At 38.3% G+C, this 24,732-nt stretch overlaps 1 protein-coding gene across 3 annotated transcripts in view; it reads right to left on the bottom strand.

Annotated features, from left to right (window-relative positions):
* Positions 1 to 24,732, bottom strand: part of TBX15 (T-box transcription factor 15) — a 105,113-nt gene that overhangs the window by 26,264 nt on the left and 54,117 nt on the right. For all 3 annotated transcript variants that reach the window (XM_010357545.2, XM_010357544.2, XM_010357546.2), the window contains exons 2-6: positions 23,368 to 23,581; positions 18,147 to 18,248; positions 16,288 to 16,459; positions 15,071 to 15,238; positions 4,448 to 4,512 (exon numbers count right to left, since the gene is read on the bottom strand). In XM_010357545.2, the coding sequence (XP_010355847.1) occupies positions 4,448 to 4,512; positions 15,071 to 15,238; positions 16,288 to 16,459; positions 18,147 to 18,248; positions 23,368 to 23,581 (721 nt within the window). The remainder of the gene's footprint in view (positions 1 to 4,447; positions 4,513 to 15,070; positions 15,239 to 16,287; positions 16,460 to 18,146; positions 18,249 to 23,367; positions 23,582 to 24,732) is intronic.

The following is a 24,732-nucleotide window of genomic DNA, read 5'->3' as shown; positions in this document are numbered from 1 at the left end:
CCACCTCCCAGGTTCAAGCGATCCTCCTGTCTCAGCACCCCTAGTAGCTGGGATCACAGGCACACGCCACCATGCCCGTCTAATTTTTGTATTTTTACTAGAGACGGGGTTTCACCAGGTTGGCCAGGCTAGTCTCAAACTCCTGACCCCAAGTGATCCACCCGCCTCGGCCTCCCAAAGTGCTGGGATTACAGACATGAGCGACCGCACCTGGCTGGCTGTCTCTTTACATCAACATATGAAAAATGGGAAGCTAGTATGCTCAGCCACAGGTCCCTTTAAGCACTCTTTTCTATACTTCAGAGGACATAGCTGTCAGCCAGGGGGCCACACTCAGATGGTTCTGAGTGTGAGAGGCTTATGGGCTGAGAGAGACTCTCACAGGCATTTGAGGAGAGTGTTGTGGGTGGCTGCGTCCTCCCCATCTTTCCTCTCATTCCTCCTTTCTTGAGCCTCTGGATTGTACTAGAATGTATTGAGATTGACAAACCTGAACATGTTTTGGTTTGAGGTTTGGCAAACTCTGTAACTCCAAAGTCTTCCACAAATGTTTTGTGTTCTGCAAAACCAAAAAACATTGGACAAGCACTTTCCCCCATAATTTTTAAGCCCATGTGTTTTTAAAGGAAATACAATCCGTATGTTTTGGGTACATTTATACGCAACTCATCAACCATGCTCCTCTGCATGAGTCACTTGATGTCTAAAATGCATGGGGAAGATCTTAGATTTAAAATTTAAAAATTAGAATTTTTTTTTTTACCACAGAAGGGCAATAGATGAGGTGCTGGATGGAAGGTGGTGAACTGGGTCCTGATTCTGGCGCAGAACCACAAGTTCCCAGAAGATTTGCAAATAATTCTCTATATCCTTATCTATCAATATTTCCCACCTACAAAGTGGCATTAATAATTGTTACCCTCATCAGATCCTGTGGGTAGCCAGTGAGAATTAAAGTGTGATTATCAGGTAATTTTGAGATATTTAAAGAGAAAAATACAAGGACCTCCTTACTTGCCTTAACAATTTATTTTAATCCAGTTTTCCAGAATGTTAAAGGACAAAAATGGCTTCTATCTTTAGTAATTCATCCTTGCCCCATCATGAGACACATGACTTCAATGTCATTATATCATAGTTTCATCTGCTAGGGAAGGTCAGGCTGGCTTCCCATTGTCTACTAGGAAAACACTTATTTACACGGGGATAAAGTTGATAATGAAGTCACGGGGAGTAGGCTATGAAGACAAACTAAGAATATACAGTTTGTGTTGCTTGGAAAAGCAAAGGTTCTAGGTGACTTGAATAGTGTTTTTACACAGATTAAGAGGTAGGATTCTGCCTTTTAGAGTTGGGATTCTGTTCTCAATATCTGTTGAAGATAAAATAAGCCAAGTGTAAACTGTTAGCATGATAAAGCACAAAGCATTCAGGCTTTGAAGTCAGGCAGAGTCGGCTTTAACACCTGTTCCAGCTTTACTATGTGACAGTAGGAAAACTGCCCAACCTCTCTGAGCCTCAATTGTTTCATTTGTAAAATACGAGTTGTTTTCAAGATTAGAGAAAACATAATTAAAGGTCTAGAACACAGTAAGTTAACTGATAAGATTTCTGATAGTACTTAAAGTAGCCCTCAGATTTTGATGGAACATAATGAAGAATTCCCATGCTATCAGAAAAGAATAAATAAATAATGCAGGGAAATGGGCTAATGAGGATCCATAGTTCTGCTTTCCCGGAGCCCTTAGAGAGAATAGAGCTCATTAGGAAGGACACACACATAACTGTCCGCCCTGAGCAGTAAGACAGTCACCAGCCTTCAGGCCAGTAGAGGAATGAGGGCCTCAGCACTTGACCTGAGATGTCATCACAATTCCTAGCCAACAGCAAATCCTTCAAGATACAACAGTCTAATTCTCAAAGTTAAAGAGTGGCTCTATTTCCTACAACATAGATCTAATGCTGGTTCAACACTAGCTTATCTAGCCTACTTTTCTGTTATAAATCATGCCTCAGCACCTTTATTCTCATGATGCTCAGTCATGTTCCTGGGCAGGCAGGGGTCATGCTTTGTAGTCACAGGGCCTCCTTGATGTATCATAGACATGCCTGGCACACATCTGTCTTTGCACTCGCTGTTTCCGCTGCCCCAGAGTACATAGCTGGCAGCTTCTTTTGCAACATTCATGGCATCTTATCAGAGACACCAACCCTATTCACCCTGTAAAAATGTCTCCACCTCTCACTCTACCTCTTAATCTGATTTATTTTTCTTCTTCGCATTTATCAACAATTGACCTACATATTTCGTGATGCCTTTGCAGTGCAGACAACAAATGGTCAAAGTACATTCAGATGGCAGTTTCCAAGGAATGGGTGACTGCTCATAGGAAAGTACTTATTTAGAAATCAAATTCAACTTTAGAAAAATGAACAAAAACTCTGAAAAACATGGACTCAAATGGGAGAAAAAAAGCAAAGAAAATAAAATATTTCAAGTGCCAAGAATAAAATAAGCAAATACTAAATGCTGTTGGAGATACAGAAGGAAGGAAAAAGAAAGAAGAAGTTTAATAACTAACACCAGTAGGCTGGAACCCTTAAGAGAGAGAGAAAGTTGTATCTAGAGCAGAAATTCTTAACTTTAAGACTTTTTTGAAAATCTGAAGAAAGATATAGACCTCTCTCCAGGAAAAATGTGTATCTATTCATCCAAACACAACTTTACCTACAATATCTGAAACCCCTGAAAAATCTATCCATGTACTCCAAGCTAAAGGTCTTAAAAGCCCTTACATACCACGGCCTGCCTCCAGAAATAGCCTGTCATGAAAGTCCTGCCCCAAAGAATCACCAAGACAGATCTAGAGGCTTCTTTACAAAAAGCCAGCTTCTATTTTTGATCTCCTTATCACTAACAAGGTCTTCAGTTAGCCCACAGTGCAGAACACCTTGGAAAAAAGGCAATAGGAAATGACTTGCAAGCACATTCTGCTGACCTGGACATGTAAAATAAGCTAATGGGATGGAAGAGGACAGTCATCTGAAATGAAAGTAATAGGTATTCATTCCTCACTGGCTAAATTTTGAAAATGAGGGCCTCTGTCTTGTTATAAACAACGAATGATCGAAAGGAAAAAGCATTTGGCATATAGTCCACATGCCTGAGTTCTACTGTGCTCTACCACTAACTAGTAGTTGCTTGATCAAAAATATATTGCTCAATTTTGTCATTCACAAGCTGGAAGTTTAAGTGATTTTTACTTTTCTCAGTGCATATAATTTTTTAAAATTCTGAGGTAAATACAATTTTATTCAAATCTAAATATATTTTAAATATACATACGTTTAGTAGAGAAGTGATTCATAAATCATTTTGTAAAGAAAATGATTGCCATAACTGATTTTTAGCATAAATCTGGATTCTAATATAATGCACTGCACATTTCACAAAATGGTTTTAAATAAAAGTTTTTGGTTGATTTGAAAACTCTTACAGAGAGAATACCGAAGATAACTCCTGGTAATCTGTCATTTGAATGTAAATAAACGCCCTCAAATTATGGGGAAATAATCTATTAAACAGTCATTGCAAAGCCTACGCACTTTATGAGACAGATGGGTCACATTTGTGAATTCAATATTGTCTATATAAGATGAAATTTTCTGATTGAATAATCTTAGATACAGCTGGTTTCCCTACCCATTTTGATTCTCTCCTAACTTTCCATAGGTAACAGCTTTTAATTTTATATAGGAGGAGTGAGAAAGAATTTAGAGAATGGAAAGAAGTATCATCCAGAGAAATGACACAGTTTGTAAGAACATTAAATAGCAGGAGCAAATAGTCCTATAAACTTCAGCAATTCTTAAGAGATTCACTATATAATAACCTAGTTATAATGACTGAGGCTAAGTCATCAAGAAAGGGGGGTTCTATAAACTCTCTTTTCTAAAGCAGGAAGCATCTGATATATTTTGGAATTATTTCCCAGGAGAAAAGCAGTTACATTTTTTTTCACACTATTTTAGCTCTTAAGGGAGTAATTTTCTGAAAAAAATGTTACTTTTCTACAACTCCTCGTTTCCCAGTAATGCAAAATAGATGAGATATCACTGCAGGTGCTGAAGCCACTTACAAATACTTATCAGAGAAAAAATGGCAATCTTTTAATGATAATAAATTACCATAAAACTTGTTTTAAGTGACTCAGTTACTAAATATGATACAGGGAAGAAAACAGCATGAGGGATCTGATGTGGTGATTTAGGCTATGCAACAAAGAATTTGATTCTTATGTTAGCTATCCATTTCTCTTTGCTGAAGTGTACACAGTGGCGGAGCATACAGGTGTTTTCTAAAAAGCAGGAGCCATCAGCCGTCAGCAGGATGTGAGGGAAGTAATGTCACATAGAAAAGAAGCGCCTCTTCCCCGGTGATTCTTACCTGTTTCTCCCAGAATCTCTGAATCCTTTAGCAAAAGGGTTTCGGTCAATTTTTAATCTGGTAATCTAGAAACAAACAAATAAGTATGAATTGCTTTTATATTAACTGATTTCTTTTTTAGTACTCCTAGAAAATTACAAAAATCACTTTTTTAATAACAGCTGTTGCTTTTACTTAATTTCCTTTCAGCTTGAGATTTAATTTGAAGCTGGATATAGAACTTGGCCTGGCACACAGATGTCTGACCCACCTGACTCACTTCTCTATAAAAACTAAAGTTTGCCCAGTATGTGACTCTATAAACTCTCTTCTACTCACCTTCCTTGCCCCAAAGTGGTGATAAATCACTTGCCTAGACAGATATTGAAATGGAAAACTGGTCAATGGTCATATCCATGGTACATGACACACAGGAGGCACTTAAAAAATGCTTGTTGAATGAATTAGTTAACAAATTATGTGCAAGTGAGTTAATAATTAATAATGGACTCAGTCAACTCAGTTAGGTGCAATCAGACCACCAGACAATCTGCCTCAGCCTGAAAGACCCCAAAAATTGACTGCATTTGCCATTTCACTGAAGGCATGCCTTTCCTACCACTAGAAATTATTCATTTAATGACCTGAAATGTTCATGTAAAGGACAGAAAAAGCAGAGTTTTGCCAGGGTCTTACCCAAAGGAAAATCTACAATGTGAGACTGAACGGGACAGGATGCAGTACATGTCATCCAGTCTCCAAGAATCACAAGCAAATCAGAAATAAAGAGACAGTTTCATAAGGCTGACCAACCTAGCACATCCAATTGTGTCACCAGCTTGGTCCTCAGGGGCCATGTGGTTCAACCTCCACTCAACACATAAGTCCCCATCCATTGCATCTTATCTTAGTTCTGGCAACCCCTACCATGGTTGTATACATTGCCCTCATGCCTGTACACTAGAATAAGCCTGAACAACATATTCCATATGTACTCTAGTGTTTCCACTTTCAGCCTTGGTACCTTTGTGTCTGCACCAATTGTTAATGACTCACTACATTCAAGCAATGGAGACTTAGGGATAGGTGCTAGGGAGCTCAGGAAAGAAGGAAGGCACTCTCAGTGCAAGGTGATTCTAGAAATAAGGGAATCTCATTATTTAAGATCATCTTCATATTTTTGATAATTGCAGAACTTATCACTAAGACAGCTAAAGTTGTTTCCTACATTGCAAATCTTTCCTAGTTCTCTTTCACCTCATTTTATCGGAGTGGAATTTCCCAAGACCGCAGTCTTTAAAGGTCTTTTAAAGCAATGTGAGATTCTGACGACCAGACTCTGACTTGAAAGAGTCTTCAAGGCTTCAAAGTTATTCTTCTCCCTAAATATTCCTTGCCTTTAAAATTGCACACTAATTATGCAGCACTAATAATGTAGCAAAGCAATTTTGCATGTATTTTATAGACCAGAGCAGGACCCTAAAGGTTTGACTTTCTAAAGTTGAGTGTCTGCCATGTGAATACTGTATTGAGTTTAAAGAGTGTCACTGCTTTTCTGTGTTGACTTAAAATCAGTTTTCTTCCTCCATAATCCACAGCAATAAACCATGCACCATATTTTCTTTTCAAGTTGGGGTTATAATATTTTATTTTCTCTTTCAAGTTGGTTTATCCTGTCCAACTCATTTATGATAGGGATTTCTGACACATGACTGTGATGCCATGTTTTGGGGGTCTCCACAGACCCCTGTAAATATAACAGCACTCAACTTCATGGGCCTGGGAGAAATGGTTGAAAATATATTTCCCACAGCTCATTGGATCCCAGGCCAATGGGTATGCATGGAAATTTAATAGCAAATGCCTCAAATGTTAGAAAAAACAGTATCTGTACACTTGTTTTAAAGCTTTTAATGTGAGAATTAGAGAGCTTTATGAAGAGCATGGTTGTGCCACTTATCATTTTTTATCAAGTGCCTTCTGTGTGCAAAGCCGTGTGACAAGCAACACAGGTGACAGAGTGGTATACAGCCAGTGTATAGCTATGTGTCATCCATTTTTCCTCAAGGAGCTTATAATCTAGAAGAAAGAAGCAGACGTGCACTAACAATTACAATATAAAAAAGAAGGTCATAAAGTTCACAATAAAGGCAAAGTAGGCTAAGAGCTTAGACGAAGTAGGAATTACTCCATGTTGAAGGGCTCTGGGGTTTCATGTTAGAGACAACATGTGAGCCAGGCCTTGAAAGATGTGTAGGATTTTAATGAAAACACAAGAGAAGGAAAAGGAACAAAGGAAGCATTTCTTAAGAAAGGCACTCTGTAACACATGATATGATCAGACACTTCTCAAAAGAAGACATTTATGTGGCCAACAAACACATGAAAAAAAATTCAACTCCACTGATCATTAGACAAATGCAAGTCAACACAATGAGATACCATCTCACGCCAGTCAGAAATGGTGATTATTAAAAAGTCAAGAGGCCAAGCATGGTGGCTCATGCCTGTAATCCTCATACTTTGGGAGGCTGAGGCAGGTGGATTGCCTGAGCTCAGGAGTTTGAGACCAGCCTGGGAAACATACTGAAACCCCATCTCTACTTTAAAATACAAAAATTTAGCTAGGCATGGTGGCGTGCACACGTAGCCCCAGTTACTTGGGAGGCTGGGGCAGGAGAATTGCTTGAACCCAGGAGGTGGGGGCTATAGTGAACTGAGATTGCACCACTGCACTCCAGCCTGGATGACAGCACGAGACTCTGCCTCCAAAAAAAAAAGAATAAAGAAATAAAAAATAAAAATAAATAAAAATCAAGAAACAACAGATGCTGGCAAGGCTGTGGAGAAATAGGAACACTTTTCACTGTCAGTGGAAATGCAAATTAGTTCAATCATTGTGGAAGACAGTGTGGCGATTCCTCAAATACCTAGAACCAGAAGTAGCATTTAACCCAGCAATCTCATTACCGGGTATATACCCAAATAAATAAAAATCATTCTATTATAAAGATATATGCATGTGTATGTTCACTGTAGCACTATTCACAATAACAAAGATGTGGAATCAATCAAAATGTCCATCAATAATAGACTGGATAAAGAAAATGTAATATATATACATCATGGAATACTACACAGCCATAAAAAGGAATGAGATCATGTCCTTGGAAGGAACATGGATGGAGCTGGAAGTCAATATCCTGAGCAAATGAATATAGGAACAGAAAACCAAACACCACATGTTCTCTCTTATAAGTGGGAGCTGAATGATGAGAACACATAGACACAGGGAAGGGAACAATACAGAGGCCTGTCAGGGAGTGGAAGAGGAAGAGCATCAGGATAAATAGCTAATACATGTGGTGCTTACTACCTAGGTGATGGGTTGATAGGTGCAGCAAACTACCATGGCACACGTTTAGCTATGAAACAAACCTGCACATCCTGCATATGTATCCTGGAACTTAAAATAAAATTTAATTTAAATTTTTTTAAAGAAAGGCCCTATGTAAGCATGAATATCAAAGTGGGAAAGAATGACACATATTCCAGAAACTTTAGCCCATGTCATCATCTCTTGACTGAACTATTATTCTATGTGCCATTAGAACTGAACTCCTTTCTTCCATTCTCGTCCCTGTACAACCTCTTCTTTACCCAGCACCTCAATTGGTCTTTGTTAACATGTAACTGGACCATGTCATTCTCTTTAGTGGCCACTGCCACTCAGAATTTAATTCAAATTCCTTGCCCAGCCTTGCAGAGCCAGCAGGCCCTTACTCTGGCCTGCCTCTCCAACCCATTCACACTCCCCTGCCTTGATCCACAGGCTCAGGGCAGACTGAGCAACTCAGCCAGACTGAGATGCTCCCAGTGCTGGATTGTGCCAAGCTCTTTCTGTGTTCAGACTACTCACATTTGCACTACAACCAGATTTGAAATGCTCATTTCTCTATTTGCACATACATGAGTCCTCGTCCTAAGTCTCAGTCAAAATGTTATCTCCTGAGAGAGATCTCTGATCATCTCTCCAAAATAGGATAATTCTGCTACTCTTCTTAACTGCACCCTTTTAAATTCCATCTTTGCACTTAGCCCAATTGGTAATTACACATGCATTTTTGTATTTACATGTTTATTAAATGTAACTCCCCCTGGACCAAAGGTAGGAACCATGTCTATTTTGTATACCATTTAATTAAGCAGAACCTAGTGTGACATGTTCAATGAATATTTATTCAATGAGCGAGTGAATGAATAAATGATGATTTGAGAGCTAGGGATCAAGAATCCCAAAACCATGATAAGTTTTAGAGAATCTAGACCAAACAATGCTCTTGATTCTATTTGCTTTCACTAGAGGCATTAGAGACAAAAATCCTATACTAAGAGAACAAGGTCTATTGGTAACCTCCTGTGTGACTAAAACAAGTCTACTAGTCTACATGTCCAAACTTGGCCCAATGATAATGAGAAGAGAGGGAAAATACAGAGGTTGTAAAAGCATTTTACTTTACAGATTTTATTTCCATAACCTTATACTAATTTGTATAGTTTGAATTATAGAACACTGAGTCACATAAGGGGGTGGTTGCCGACTTGCCACCATTAATGTTAATCATTGTCACAGACTTCTTGCCTAGTAACACGGAGGCAGTTAATAAATGAGGTATACTTCACAGTGCACCAGGCAGACATAAATAGCACAACCTGAAAAGGAAATGAAACTTGAATATCCTGAGTATGGTTTTACAGTACCAAGGCTGAAAGGGCCTTCTCTTATTAACACTCTTCGTTATTTTTATTTCATACTATATTGCTTGAAAGGTTTTCCATAGGGGGGAAAACAAAACAAAACAAAAAACCTTAGCCCATATGAAAAAATTCCACACTGATTTGAGCCAGCAAAACAGCTCTCTAGTTTAGACTATAATGAGGGGCTCAGAAATCCTACTGGATTTGCTCGCACAAACCTGGATGTGGTTTCCGACTTCCTATCTGGTTCATGTAGCCAATTCTCATCAAGAAATAAGACTGTGTTACCTGGGGAGAACAAGGCCATGTCTTTTTGAAATCTAGTTTCCTGTTTGAAAACAAAAATCAACGTTCAGCATTCTTTTTCCCTTAGAGAAGACAAAGGCTTTGCAATGGAAATTTCTTGCTAATTCCGTGAGGATGTGTTGGCGTCAGATTCTTCTACGAAAAAGCATGAAGTGTTGAGTCACCTTTATTCCCACATCTACCACTTTATTCCCCATGAAGAGATTCTGGGCATGCTGCACCTTTCTCTCTGCCATAGGTTTGCCAAATTGGCACATAGAGAGCAAATAATAGTAATAATAACTTCAGTATGCTAGCAGCCCTAAGAGTATTGGTCAGTAAGCAAGGATGGAAGGAAGGAATGGAAAATGGGGAAAGAAAAGCATAACATATTCCATGAAAATAGAAAAGCTCTCTTCACTACTACTTACATCCAAAGAAAAAGAACCCCAGATATATAAAGAAACCAGTGGTAGAGTCATGTCAGCTAATCATTCATTCAGTTTCATTTCAGTCATTTGCCAACCATATATATTCAGTGCTATGCAGTATAGGTCAGACACAAATATCTTAGAATTATGGAGATGTGCTTCAGAATTTTTTAGGCCAATTCTAATCCCCCTCCCATCATTTGAGGAATCAACATTACATCCCAATTTTTCATTCTACCAAATGGAGACAGTTAAAACCTATCTACTCTCTCCTGTCTCATAATTTCATAAAATAAGTGACATTTTTATACCTAAAAAGTAGGAAAGACAAAATAAAATAAAGTCTATTAAATTGAGAGTCTATATTCATAAAAGTCTCTATATTTCTATATTTTTCTCATTTTTCAGTGGACCATAAAAGCTTCTGCATAGACTAGTACTGATTCAGATCAAATCATCAATTTGTAAATGAGAATACTAAGGTAGAGTGATTTGTCAAAAGTAGTATAGTCTGTCAACTGCAGAGTTGGGTCTAGAACTCAAGTCTCCTAAGTCTCAACTTCGTGTTTTCTACATCATACTATTTATTTGTAAAAGGTACAACTTTTGTTCTTAAAAAGCTCAAAATATCAACAGGAAGAGTGGGGATGCACGCCAAAGTTACAATGTGATGAGGTCATGAGAGAGTGCAGCCCCCTAACAGTTATAACTGGGGAGAGTTCATTTGCAGCTGAAAAAAGGAAAGGAAGTGGTAGGGGATGGTATTTTCACTGAATTTTTGAAGAGTAGAAGGAATCAAGACAGATAAAAATGAAAGTGAAGGGCATTCCCAGAAAAGAAAAAGGGACATACGAAGGCAAGGATGCAACAAAGTTCAGGCAACAGTAAAAATCTGGCCAGATTGCAACTCTCTTGTAGATGTGTGAGGAGGAATAACAGAAATTGAGCCTAGAAATGTAGTTGGTTTTTAGCCACAGAGGACACTATTGGAAAGACTCAGCGTCCGGGACTTGACTCCCTAGGCACTGAGGAGTCATTGACAATTTTTGGCATAGAAATGGTGCAATTATCGCTGTGCTTCACAATGATGTATAGGATGGCTTGTTTGACATTAAGCTTGCAGTCCAGGTGACCTAACTGGAAGCTATCATAAGAACCCAAGGTCAGAGGAAGGCAGGAACAGAACAAGGGCAAAATCAATTAGGTTAGAAAGAAGAAAATATTCTATCAGTAGAAGCAAAAGACATTAGTGGCAGACTGGATGTTGTGACAGCCAGGTGTTCAACCTGGGTGACAAGACGGAAGTTAGCAGGAACACAGTGTTTAACAATGGAAGGCTCACACTCGTAATCCCAACACTTTGGGAGGCCGAGGTGGGAGAATTGCTTGAGCCCGGGAGTTCAAGACTAGCCTGGGCAACAAAATGAGACTCCATCTCTAAAAAAAAATCAAAATAATTAGATGGGCATGGTGATACCCGCCTGTGGTCCCAGCTACACAGAAAGCTGACGCAGGAGGATGGCTTGATCCCAGGAAGCCAGGGCTGCAGTGAGCCATGTTCACACCACTGCACTCCAGCTTGGGTTGACAGAGCAAGACCCTGTCCCAAAAAACAAACAAAAAATAAAAACAACAAAAGAACTGAAAAGAGTCACAAATAAACAGTATATTGGGGAATATCTTATTTACAAAACACCATGTTCATACCTTTCAAGTGTAGACTTATTAAAAATGTACTGGTATAGATTATCTGGTGAATAAAAACAATTTTCAGACATGAACATTCTAATAATTTTCAGTAGCTGAAAATCGTGTTGATTGTCTTGGTTTGAGAACAATTGCTCCCAATCCTCATTAAAAATCATGCAGAAAAAAAGAGGGATAAATTAGAATTCCAGAGCTATCAGGGACCTTGTAAAGCACAGGCCAATTCCTCATTTTCTAAGAGAAGAAACTGAAGTGCGATTATTGTAAAAAAAAAAAAAAAAAAAAAAAAAAAACACAACTTGCTCAGAGCAACATGTGTAGCTAGTAGAAAATTTAAGACTAAAACCCAGGTCTCCAAATGTCTAGCTCATTGCTGTCTGTGAAGCAGGACACTGCTTTTCCTTCGAAAGTCTGGGTAATGTTCCATTTCCATTACATTCCCTCTATTGTCTTTTCTTCAGTGTTTCCCCAAACAAGCTCCTGAGAACACTAAGGACCTACCACTAAAGTTTTTTCTCTTTACTATTTCACAGGCCTACTAACCATTTCCTTAAAAAGAAATAGATGAAGTAAATAATTTTGCCATATTGATTGTTCTCATTCTAGAAGCTTATGAAGAATAAAAACACAGTAATAGTGAAAATAGCTCACAAAAGAGAACAATTTATGCTACCTGGCATCTTCAGAACAAGTCTGAAAAGTATAGTTAAGTAACAGCTCTGACCTACAGGATGCAAACTTCAGGATTCCTGGGGGAAAGACTCAAGGTTATTTTGTATTACTAGAAGTTACTGTATCATATTAAATCATATCTGCACAGCCAAAGGGAATGTTAAATAAGCATGCTTGTTGATTTATCCAGGGATTAGAGGCTTGTTAAACAGGCAAAAGCTGTCATCTTGATCCCAAATGGGCAGAATTGAGTATGACTCATCTATTTTGAATGTCAGCACATCATGAATTCAACAATATGACATGACGACAGAGAGATCAAAGTAGTTACCTATGGATTATAATTCCTTTGAGAGCCATTGCAGCTCCTCCAATTTCCAACAATGCACTTTTTCCTTAATAAGCAATTTATTATTTAAAATTGCTTCTATGCCCCACTTTTCATGCCTGTTCAGACCCAGCCACAGAGCAACGTAGGCTGACTACTATTAATTAGATGTCAGGTTTGTATCTGTGAATTTACACATGTTCCCTTGTTTAGTCCTCATAGCTCTATGAGGCAGGCGCATTTTCAAGACCGGAAATACAAGTTGAAAGGAATTAATGCCACACAGTGTCAATGAAAAGATCAGAACTCAAACCTAGTTTATCTGCTGCCAAATTTCATGATCTTAACCATGGTATCCTGCTCCCACTTCAGCCCAGATGTAAACAAAATATTTCTATGATAGAATGTACTCATGTGCTAGAACACTATCTGTGAAAGAAGGTAAAGGATGTGAAGGGGCTGTCAAAAACCCATGCTTGGTCCTCTTTCATTGTCAAAGTGAGTTGTAGCTTTCTAGTTTCAACTTGGGTTACAATACTGGCTCTCCTGGTCTCTATAACTGATCTCAATAAGGCAGTAGAATGTTTGTTCTTCAGTGTTCTATAAAGTAAATTCTGATGTTGAAATATTTATTGTCACATCACTGCCTTCATCAGAAACTAACTATTTTAAATTGTGGCTGGAGTACTCTTAGAAAAGTCTAATCAGTTATCCAGAGAACTCAGACTCTTACTCCCCTTCTTCTGAGCCAGAACTAATCCCAAAGTTCTGGTTGCTCCAAAGTCCATGTCTATATTGATGCTATATCTTGTATTGGAGCTGGAAAAATCTTAATTATTACAGTTTTCTGTATGGATCCTCCATGGCTTCTGCATTTTTACTATCTAAGGAATTTGAGACAGTTTAATAGTTTCTTAAATAGCACCCAAACCAAACTAAAGCTCTTCTTCTATTTTTGATGAAATGTGGCATTCACTAGGAAAATCTGAAGTTGGAAACACTTTACAGCTGCTGAGAAGTCTAACACTGTATAGTACTTAACCTTTAGTGGACTAAGGGTTGTTGTATGTCAAATTCCTCTGAAAGTAAATAATACCTAAGGAATCTTATGCAGAAGGACCATGAAGATAGAAATACCCTTTCTATCTGAGTCAATACTTACATAATTCACCTTCAGCTGCCTGGCACATAATAATCACTTGATAAAGAATTAGTAAACGAATGTTTTTCTATATATTGCTTTCACTGTTAGAGCACGAAGCAGAGTATCTAATACAAAAGGTATTGAGTATAACAGTGTACATTCACTTTGCTTTCATAGGTCCCAAATGAAAGTAAGCACAATTTCAAGCAAGATAAACAAAAAATTTCTTTGTTTTGGAAAGGCTCACTGCAGAGTCTTTGTAATTACATATTTTGATGAATAATTAAATACCATCCAATTAATAAAAATGGCATTCTTAAGCAACTTTTAGGGAGTTGTGTAAAGTGAGACCACTTTTAAGTCCACCTAGCCACCTTCCTCAAAAAAAAATATAAAAACAAAAACAAAAACAAAAAACATGTTTAGAATACCCACAGTAATTCCAGACTTGACTTCTCCTTCCCCCTCTCCTACACATATTTCTCCTGCATTCTTCTGGCTAGTTTGTGTGTGTGTGTGTCTGTCTCTCTGTGTGTGTGTGTGTGTGTGTGTGTGTGTCGACATCAGAAAAGTGTCAACTCTTCCAGGAAAACTTACATTATTCCACAAACCAAGAAACATTCTGCCTACATCTCTGTCATTGAGTTATTTCATTTTCCTATCATTATGTATTTACATGTCTTTCATTCAACAAAAATTCTTCTTTTCTTGAAAAAAAATACATCTTAATCAGCTCTATTTCTCTGCTAAACTTGGAACATAGTATGTTCTCAATAAATATTTATGGAATGAATGAATGTATTACAGATATAAACTTACAGATCTTACGATGTGGCTGGTGGTCACACAGAAGTAAATTTAATCTGAAAGTGTAAGTGGAAGTGGTGGGTCTTAAATAGACCCACAACAGCTTGATGCCTTTGATGTAGCCTGGTGGAAGGATACACAGAAAACTGTATATAAGAGAGAAGGCATGACTCAAACCTCAGTACTTGCAAAGGAATTCCAAACGATGAGGATCATTTGCCAGGATGTAGTAGAGATCATGAACACAGGTGCAAGTACAGAGAGACATAAAAATAATTTAATAGGTTTGGTCTTCTCAGTCAAGATCTTGTCTCTGATCTAAACCTAGACTGTGTAAGCTGTTACTAGGCACTACCATATTGTTATCACCAATGCCCTGTGTGTACTGAAAAACTCTTGTCTCTCATACTAACTCTTCAGTGCCATGCAGGACTAAGCATTTCTTGCCCAAAGCAAGAAGAGACTCTTTTAAAAAGAGATGTAGCAGAAGACTCTCCAGGGCCACCTCTTACCTGCTGGTTCTGATAGGCCGTAACTGTGGTGAACACAGTCTCAGGAAAGTTGAACGTTTTCACTCCATCCCCAACAGGAACAGGCTTAGTGGGTGAAAGGTCGCTGCTGAAGTCTTTGCGAATCACATGAACTCGAGGCTGGTATTTGTGCATAGAGTGCAGAATGATCTAAAATAAAAAGGCGACTTGTACCAGGCTTGGCTTTAAGGAACCTACATTTTGCTTTCATGCAAAATACATCACAAAGTAGAAGCACTAGGAAAAGCACAGATTGGAGGTGAGATGTACAGAAAACTAGAAATCAGTATACTTGCCAGGAAAAACTAAGCGATTAAATAGCATTACATGGAACCAAATAGCAGAACATCCTTAACATGGATGGTAAAAGTAATATGTTTGCTTCAATTGGATAATGCCGAATGACTTCTCTAGTACCAATGGACAACATATCACTAAAAGGTCTCAGAACCTCTGCCATGTGACTAGTTATTCCATCCAGCTTCAAATGTTCAGCATGTATTCATGCTGTCTTTAAATCGTACATCCTATTATTTGCATTCATTATTGAATATGTGAACATTATTTTGTTATGTGAGAGTGAATGGTAGATATGGGTTTTCACTCTTTCAGAAAATCATTATTTCCTTGAAGATGGAAGCAATGGTTTTAACTTATTCAATCTTCCCATAGCACCCAGTATGCGTCCTGCCATTCAGTGAAAATTCAATATGTGTTTCACTGCCAAAGATATATTAATAGCATCACATGCTCCAGTTATACTTGGAAAACCTTAAGATTTAGTCTTCCCTATAAAAAAAAATTTCTTGACAAATTAGCTGAAACTGTCATTCACTTGTTTCTCTTGTTTTATGGCCTTTGGGTTATTCTACTGAATGCTGTGATTTCTTTTAACACTGGTTAATTTGTCTTGTTTTTCTGTCTTGCCTCCTCGACTAGACTGTAAGCCTCTGGAGCACAAGGACTTTGTCTGGTAAACACAACTTGATGTATAACAGATGTTTGCTAAATGTTAGATTTGTAATAAATGGAATTTAACTGGAAAAAAAAAAAAACACTTTTATGCTTACTTACTTAAAATGACTTAAAGTGGCATAGAGATTCCTTATTTTACCTATTTGAAAAAGACAGGGGCTAGCCAGCTCTAAAACAAACAGGGGAAGAGAGAAAGAAAGGGGAGACAGGATTCTTTGACTCACATGTCCTTGATCATCCAATTCATTGTTGGTGAGCTTGAGTTTGTCAAAACTGACCACCTGTCTCATCCAGGTGTCTCCAGAAGCCAGAGAATCGGGGTGTATATAAACTCTTGGGGGCACAGGGGAATCAGCATTGCCAGCCACCATCCACTTGGAGCTATGATACACATATCTGAGATAAAGAGAAAGAGAGGAAAATTCAGAGACAGAGGCAGAGAAGGGACAGAGGTCCAGGAAACAAGTTGAGACAGGGGAAAGGAGAGAAAAACAAAGAGATTACAGGAATGGAGAAGTAATGGGAAAGAAACAGAGAATCAAAGGAGGAAAAGAGAAGGGCAGATAAGCAGGGAAATGAAATAGAGATAGAAATGGACAAAAAGATGGAGTGGGGAGGGCAGAGAAGTGTTGTGGTTAATGATCAAATCTACAGCCCTTGCAAGGAAAACATTCTCACAGCCCTCTTCCTTTCTTCCCTCTCTCCATGCCATGCACCCCTGTGTGCACACAGGCATCCTGAACTCACATGTCTAGCTATAGAAAAGGCATTTTACTGCAACCTTTCACCTTTCAAATGCAAACCATATAATCCCTTGGCCATTTGTTCAGGATTTTGTTTCTTATTAAAAACATCTTCCATATTGTCCTATAAAATGCAGCCATGTGCAGAGCCCCTCCAAGTCTCTCACTGGTTAACCATTTCCTTGCTAAGAATCTGGACTTTGAGGCATTTCTATGATGGGCTTTTGCCTCACTGCAACCATTTCAGAAACACCACCAAATACTCGCAGTTCACATTGTCTTTGATGAACCTGTTTTGAACATCATCTTCTACACTATTTTCCCACAAAGTCACTGGAAACAAGACGTTTGGTAGCAAAGGAAGTCAGTTTTCCCAACTTTGCCAATTTTCTCGGAGTTCAGAAGAAACATCTTCATGGATTTGGCACTTCCCTGCTTCTCAGTTCTAAAGGACCACGTGGGACCTGGACCCTGAGAAATAGAGGCACCCAGTCCAAATCACAACTCCCAAGATCCCCTAAAACAAGCTGGAAGCATCTTTTCTCCTAAGTGCTGAAAGTCAGACCGTGTCTCTCTCAGCCAGCTCTCTCCCTGCTTGCCATACTAGTCCTGGCCTTTTTCATCAACACTTGCCTCCCTATTCATGGGTTTAGGGCCAAGTTCTTAGACTTTAGATATTTCAAAAATGAGTAATGATTTACTGATTTGAGTGAGACCTCAAGAGAACAAATAAGCAACAACTTTTTTTTTCTGGCAAGGACTATGTATAAGCCATCCAAGAGACACGGAGACTACATTGGCTTTTAATCAGTTTGAGGGAAAATTACTTAACAATCTCACTCACAACCCATATCAATGAATAATAATTCTCCCTAAGTAGATATTCTTCCTGAAATTTTACCCAGTTCTCCTGTTCTTCCTCTCCATCATCTATGGGGTAATCCATCAAATATACATTTTAATATGCTTTATTGTTCCACCTCTCCTTTCTCTTTCCAAAATAAATCAGCCCAATTTATTTAGCATTTCACAAACCAAATTATTCAATATATTAATCACTTCCAATATTAATTAAATCAAATTTAGACTTAAGATCCACTTGATTTTTGCTACCTTGGGAGACACTATACAATCCCATTCTATCCAGAGACATAGTGGGGAATCCCAGGTCAAAGTTAACACTTTTTCCACCTGGTGCTCTGCCACAGGCCATTGACATAGTCTCCATTCCTTGTTCCCTGTACAGTATGCATTGCTAAAATATTTCCTCTAAGGAGTTTGAAGAATTGTCTTGGAATGTTGGTGATACCCACATTTCCACATCCCAGAGTTATTGTTACCTGTATCTTTTATTGTCCACAGGCACAATGTCCATTGCTATGTAGTACTGCTGATGTGGATCTAGGCCAGTGATTTTCACTCTCATGGCAGGAAACATCCTCCTATGTAGATGAATAAAACAGAAAGCTCAGAAATCAGAATGGGAGAAGTAGCAGGGGTAAAAGCTAAAACAATGTTTTTTGTTTTTGTTGTTGTTGTTGTTGTTTTTTGATATGGAGTCTCACTCTGTCACCCAGGCCAGAGTGCAGTGGCACAATCTTGGCTCACTGCAACCTCCACCTCCCAGGTTCAAGGGATTCTTCTGCCTTAACTTCCTGAGTAGCTGGGACTACAGGCATGAGCCACCACGCCCAGCTAATTTGTGTGTGTGTATGTGCATGTTTAGTAGAGACGGAGTTTCATCATATTGGTCAGGCTGGTCTCAAACTCCTGACCTCGTGATCTGCCCGCCTCGGCCTCCCAAAGTGCTGAGATTACAGGTGTGAGCCAATGTGCCCGGCCTAAACAATGTATTCTTATTAGATACTCTAAGCAGATCAAATTCTAATGTCCTCTAATTCTCAAAGTTGGCTAATTTTTTCACTTTGGAAATTATCACTACAAAATATACTGGAGACTTATACTACTGAACTAGTATCTCTTCTTAACTTAAATTGACCTATTTGATGATTCATACTCTCCAAGGGTTCAACCCTGCTTTGTATTTTTAGTTAATCTTTGTTGTGACATATATGTATGCATAGGCATGTGTGTGGATGTGTGTAGTCATGCATACATTTCCTATTAACTATAATCTTTATTTTTTTATATACTTTAAGTTCTAGGGTACATGTGCACAACATGCAGGTTTGTTACATATGTATACTTGTGCCATGTTGGTGTGCTACACCCATCAACTCGTCAGCACCCATCAACTCGTCATTTGCATCAGGTATAGCTATAATCTTTTTAAAGGTTAGTACAGCAACTTACACTCTTCTTATAATCCAAAGAGCTTTTCAGTTTATTGCAAGTTACCATAAAATATTTTCAACTGAGTTTATTTGAAAATGACCACTGTAAAAATAGTCTCTCAAGTAAAAAAGAATAAAGGAAGGTGTGACCAGTCTCTAAACAAAGAGCCACCAAGATTTTTTAATGCGTAAAACTGTAGAAAATTTTCTGCAAGTTCTCAGGCTGTCAACGTGTGTGTCAGAAGAAGGACCCTGTGGAATTGGAAGCAAATACCAAATGAATTCTCGTGCCTCTGGGCAATACCTTGTTTCTACCACAATGGCTTGTTAAACTTGCCAAAGCAAGTGAGGTCAGGATATAGCACTTTACAACTTCTCTCATAATTGAAGAGAGGAGGAGACAGAGCAGCCCAAAAGAGGTATTGAGTTTCAATAAGTCTAGAATAAAGTTCACCATTCTTCTTTAACCATAAGAAAGAAGAAAAACATCAAGCTCAAGCTCTTTTGTATCAAACCAGCCATAAAAAGTCCCCAGTTCAAAAATTTGGATTGCCCTGAATGTGCTTGAGGCTACTTGTATGCAAAATGCTGCATTAAGCTTAACCATCTGGGGCTAGTTAGTCAAGCTGGGCAGAGCACAGTGCTAATGAGGTCAAGGTCACAGACTTGATCCACATATGGCCTAATTGGCTTTGCTCCATTTCATGGCCATAGACCATACCCTGACCTCAGACAGCCATCTTGCAAATATGTACTGGTTGGTCACAGGAGAGGCTCTCTGTGCTAGTTACACACTCACTACTCATCCAGGAAAAGCAACCCAAAAGGCTAATATCCCCTGGCAGTAGGTCAGTGACATCATAATCATATCTGAGGGAAAGCACAAGAAGGATCACAGTCCTTTAATAGAGATGGTGGCTAATTCTTATACAGTTACAAAATTAATATGTAACTATTTCATCTTTCTCACCTTATTACTCTTCAGAAGCTTCTATGGGTATATCATTTTAAAATGTCTCACCCTACCCTCACAATTTTTATTTAAAAGCCTCATACTTTTGTCTTATGGTGAGCTAATGAAATTTGATGATGGGATACTCATATTGACTAAATCTAACATTCACTATAGGTTAGGCACTTTAATTTGCATTAATTAATTCCAAAAATTTGGCAACCTTGATCTATACATTTAAATACAGATAAGTAATTCCCTTCTTAATAACACTGATTTATAGCTTCCCTCTATATGTAAATGTTTGGAGGGCATCTTGCCAGAGATAGGGCAAAAGTCCTCTCACTTATTACCTGAGATAAGAAAATATGGTTTCCCCCAGTCACCTAGAGAGGCTGTATTACATGAAAAAGAGAGACTTCTTTTCTTCATAACTTTACAAAGAAAGATGTTAGATTTTTAAATTCAGTATCTGTTTTGTCTGGAACAGTTATATGACCTTCAATGAAGAAGCTACCCGTCTCTTTCCAGTATCCAACTTCTAAAATGAATGAACTATGTGACTTTGGATAAGTCACTTAACCTCATCACCTATAAAACAAAGAAAATCGACTAGATAATCTCCACGGTGCCCCCCTGCTTTAAATTTCTGTGACTACCTTTGAATTCTCTTCTTAAAATCTTTGCAAGTCTTTTTTTCTCTTTTTGTCACATTTTAGCATGGACTATCAGGTGAAGTCACAACATTCTAAAAGAAAGTTAGTCTTTCATGTTTTACAAAAAGAGATGTGTTTGGTTTTAATTTTATGGCTAAATTTAGTCCAATTCTTTTGTCTTCTAAACCCATTAATCCTTGCAAGCACCTCTGTCCATGGTGCTGATTATGCAGGTTGGGTTGGTACACTCAAAGACTAAGGGCTCTATAGACTTCAGTAGCTCTGAATCAATAGGATCACAGTTCGGGGTGTGGGAGGACATACATGTTGACTAGGATCATCTAAATGAGAAAAAGGAGAGAAAGCCATATATAACTAACATAACTAAGAAGATGGAGTTTGGAATTAAAATGGAAAATAATACTGACAATACTGTACAGGAAGAAAAATGAGTGAGAAGCAAGAAATCAACCAGAAAAATGAGAAGGAATGAAGAAAATTCACAGAAGAGAAAGCCTTATTTGTATGATTCTGAGTTGTTTCAGAATTACCTGAAAAGAATTAGATGTAGTAACAACAGTTAAGACAACTGAATGCATTGATGTAGTTTCTAAACTTAAACACATGATTTCATTTATTACTAAAGAACAAACTATGTGTCTGTCTTGGGGAATATGTAGAGTATCCAGATATTAAGGTGAATTTGTGAAATCAGAGATATGAAAATGAAAATACTGCAGAAGAAATTACAAAATGAGTCACAAGAGGGTTGTCAAGGAGATGCTCAAAAGAACTCAATGCACTGAAGCACAGGGAATAAAGGAGTGATACCAGGAACAAACATGACTGGAATACACAGACCCAAGAGTAATAAAGTAAAAACCCAAAAAGAAAACTGGAAAATCTTACAGACCAAAAAAAAATGTAATATTTCTCCTCTCTCCAAACCAACTCTTCTACCAAAACCTTAAAAAAGTTTTCCTTGAGTTACTTTGCTTTCTTCCAAGACTTTACACCCCAAAATGTGGAACAGAAGCACACTGAGACCCAAGCAACAAAAAAGAGATGGTATTGAACACAATTATCCAGCCCAGCTGCTCCCCCTAGGAAGCCTTTAATGGTTTTATTCACTACTGAGAGAAGGAAGAAAGTTCCAGAAGAGAAAGAAGATAAATAAAATTTCAGCTTTATTTTAACTTCATGTTTTTGTCATATCTTATTGTATTGGGAGGTTTCCTTATATACATGTAGATAAATTGGACCCAATCAAAATATTATTTTACTTTAAATGGCTATGTTCACAAAAACAGCTCATAATCAGTAAGATGGGATTTTTGTTCCCCATGACATGTAAGATTATGTACACCGGCTTTGAAAACACAAAAGTAGCATAATTGTTTTGCTTAATTTCAATGAACTATTCCTATATGCTGAAAAGCTTAGTCCAAAATTTATTTATTTTTTTATTTTTGAGACAGAGTCTTGCTCTGTCACCCAGGCTGGAGTACAATGGCATGATCTCGGCTCACTGCAACCTCCGCCTCCTGGCTTCAAGCGATTCTCCTGCGTCAGCCTCCCAAGTGGCTGGGATTACAGGCACCCATCACCACATCCAGGTAATTTTTGTAATTTTAAAAGAGACGGGGTTTTGCCATGTTGGCCAGGCTGATCTCGAACTCCTGACCTTAGGTGATCCACCTGCCTTGGCCTCCCAAAGTGCTGGGATCACAGGCATGAGCCACCATGCCTGGCCCAAATTTAATTTTATCTAAATAGTTTCATTTTGAATCCAAGGGGCAAGAACTACAGCCATTTCTTAACAGTTCAGAGTTGAGACCACTGTCTTAGAGCCACACAGATTTATGCAGAGTTCTGGAACTGCCTCTTAGTACCCATGTGCCTCAGACAAGCTAATTAATGTCTTTCATCCTCTGCATCCTAATCCATATATGGGATGATTATGTCCAACCTCATAGGATTCCTGTAAGTTTCAAAGATGTGTGTTGCGTGTCCAGCACAAAATAGATACTTAACTATGGAAAGCTGAAACATACCAATAAAGGAGTAGCTTAACTAAAAGTGTCTATATCAAGAGAAGCTGTGTTTTTAAAACTTTGTAATCCTAGAAAAACAGTTTTGTAAGAAATTCCATAGGTCACCAATAAAGTTGCGGGATAATTTCAAGTCAATGATAAAACACCATGGACCATCAACAGGGCTCAGAATATGCATCAAGCCAATTCTTTTTTAAAAAATTATTACAAAAGCATTGTTTCTTTAAATACTTTAGTAGATGCAAGTTGTTATCTGGGAAGCAAACTTCTCGAAAGTATTTAGTGGTGAAGTAAACACTTGCTTTGGAAATACATATTTTGGCTGTTAAGATACCATGGACTTTCAGTATTAGTTGAAATACATTTGTAGGTGGAAAATGTTTATGATTTACATGACTTACATTTGAATGGCCCTTGGAGGAACATAATACAATCACAGCAAACACAACAGAACCACTTTACCAAGATGTCCAAATGCAGAAAAATGAGCGCAAGCTGCTTTGGTTTTATTGATGCCATCACAAATAAATAAGAATGGAAGAATGTAATGGCTCCTACTTCTGCAAATTCTTTGAATCTGGCCACTCAAAGGAATTTGTCCTTACCTGCCTGCTTTGGTGATGATCATTTCAGTTCCAATATCATGGAACCGCTTCCAGAGGTCAGCACATTGCAGCTCCACCTGAATCTCCTCCATGGAAGACATGGCAGCAGGCACAGGGCCTGCAGCACCAGAGGCCAGGTCAGTGTGAGTGCTGAAGGAGCAGGAAGTCCGCTCAGTGAGTACCTCAGAATCTGAACCAGTGCTCTGCTCAGAATCTGCAAAATAAACAATCAAGCCTTAGGTGAGAAACTGCTGAGCTCCCCTCACCCCTGGCCCTAAAAGATGGGGGTGGGAAACGCAATGAAGTGGGGAGAGGGGTAAACAAAAGGAGACTTAAAGCTGGGAAGCTCCAGAGCACAGCACTCAGGGTATTTTATTATTTTTTATGGTTTGTTTTTGTGATTTATGACCTTCTTTCAGGTTTCGTGTTTCCAACATGACATCTGGCATTTTAGTAAGTTTTAGCAACAGCTGAAGAAAATTGGTCCACAACAGGCAATATAAATAGTACTAATGTCACCATGTTGAAGGGAATGAGGCCAAACTGGGTCAACAAAATAAATGCCAAATTAAACTAAAATAATTATAAATTATAGGTCCAAACCTAGATTAGACTACTTCATTTGTGCGAGTAAAGATTCAGTGCTAACAATATGTTCTTCAATTCCATACCACTCAGCGTCGCTGCCTGTCAGTTATTTTAAACACAGAAATTTTTCCTCTACTTACATAAGCCATGGCCATCAAAAGTAATGAAAAGCTGCTTGGGATCTTTAGAAGTACTTTGTCATATATTTGAGTAAATGGTTTTTCCTAAGAGTCTAATCAGGCCATTTTGGATGGGAAAAAAACTTCTGTTGTAAGTCAAGGATGTAAGCATATGGAAAAAGTTACCCAAAAAGGCAGTTGAAACAAAGGGAATAAATGAGTTCAGGAGACACCTTGATTGGTTTCTGAAGTATGGGCAGAGGGGAGGGGTGATCCAAACAGGAAGGTGGGATTGAGAGCAACCAAATAAAAAGTTGGCATGCTGGGCCAGATGGTCCTTTCCTGTGTCTTCTGTACTCCTGAAGACAAGTGGGGCTGGGGGGCAGGGAAAGCTGACTGATGAAGAAGGCTAGAGCCAGATTTATCAGGGAAGATTTTCTGGAATTTAAAATATTTACCTTTAGGAGCTTAATGCCAAGAACTGTATGTCCTAAAATTTTTCAAATTCAGATTATCTAGTATAATTTTCTTAGGTCAAATGATGCTGCAAGTCAAGCCTAAGAATCCATTTCTTTAACCCACCCTTAACATCTAGAATTCTGATTGCTTTCCTTGGATTTAAATATATACATGAGTAAAGGCTGGAACCAAGTGTTGT

The sequence above is a fragment of the Rhinopithecus roxellana genome, chromosome 8 (assembly GCF_007565055.1).
Source record: "Rhinopithecus roxellana isolate Shanxi Qingling chromosome 8, ASM756505v1, whole genome shotgun sequence".
NCBI lineage: Eukaryota > Metazoa > Chordata > Mammalia > Primates > Cercopithecidae > Rhinopithecus > Rhinopithecus roxellana.
The sequence above is the reverse complement of the archived record's forward strand: the minus strand, read 5'-3'. Positions and strand labels throughout refer to the sequence as shown.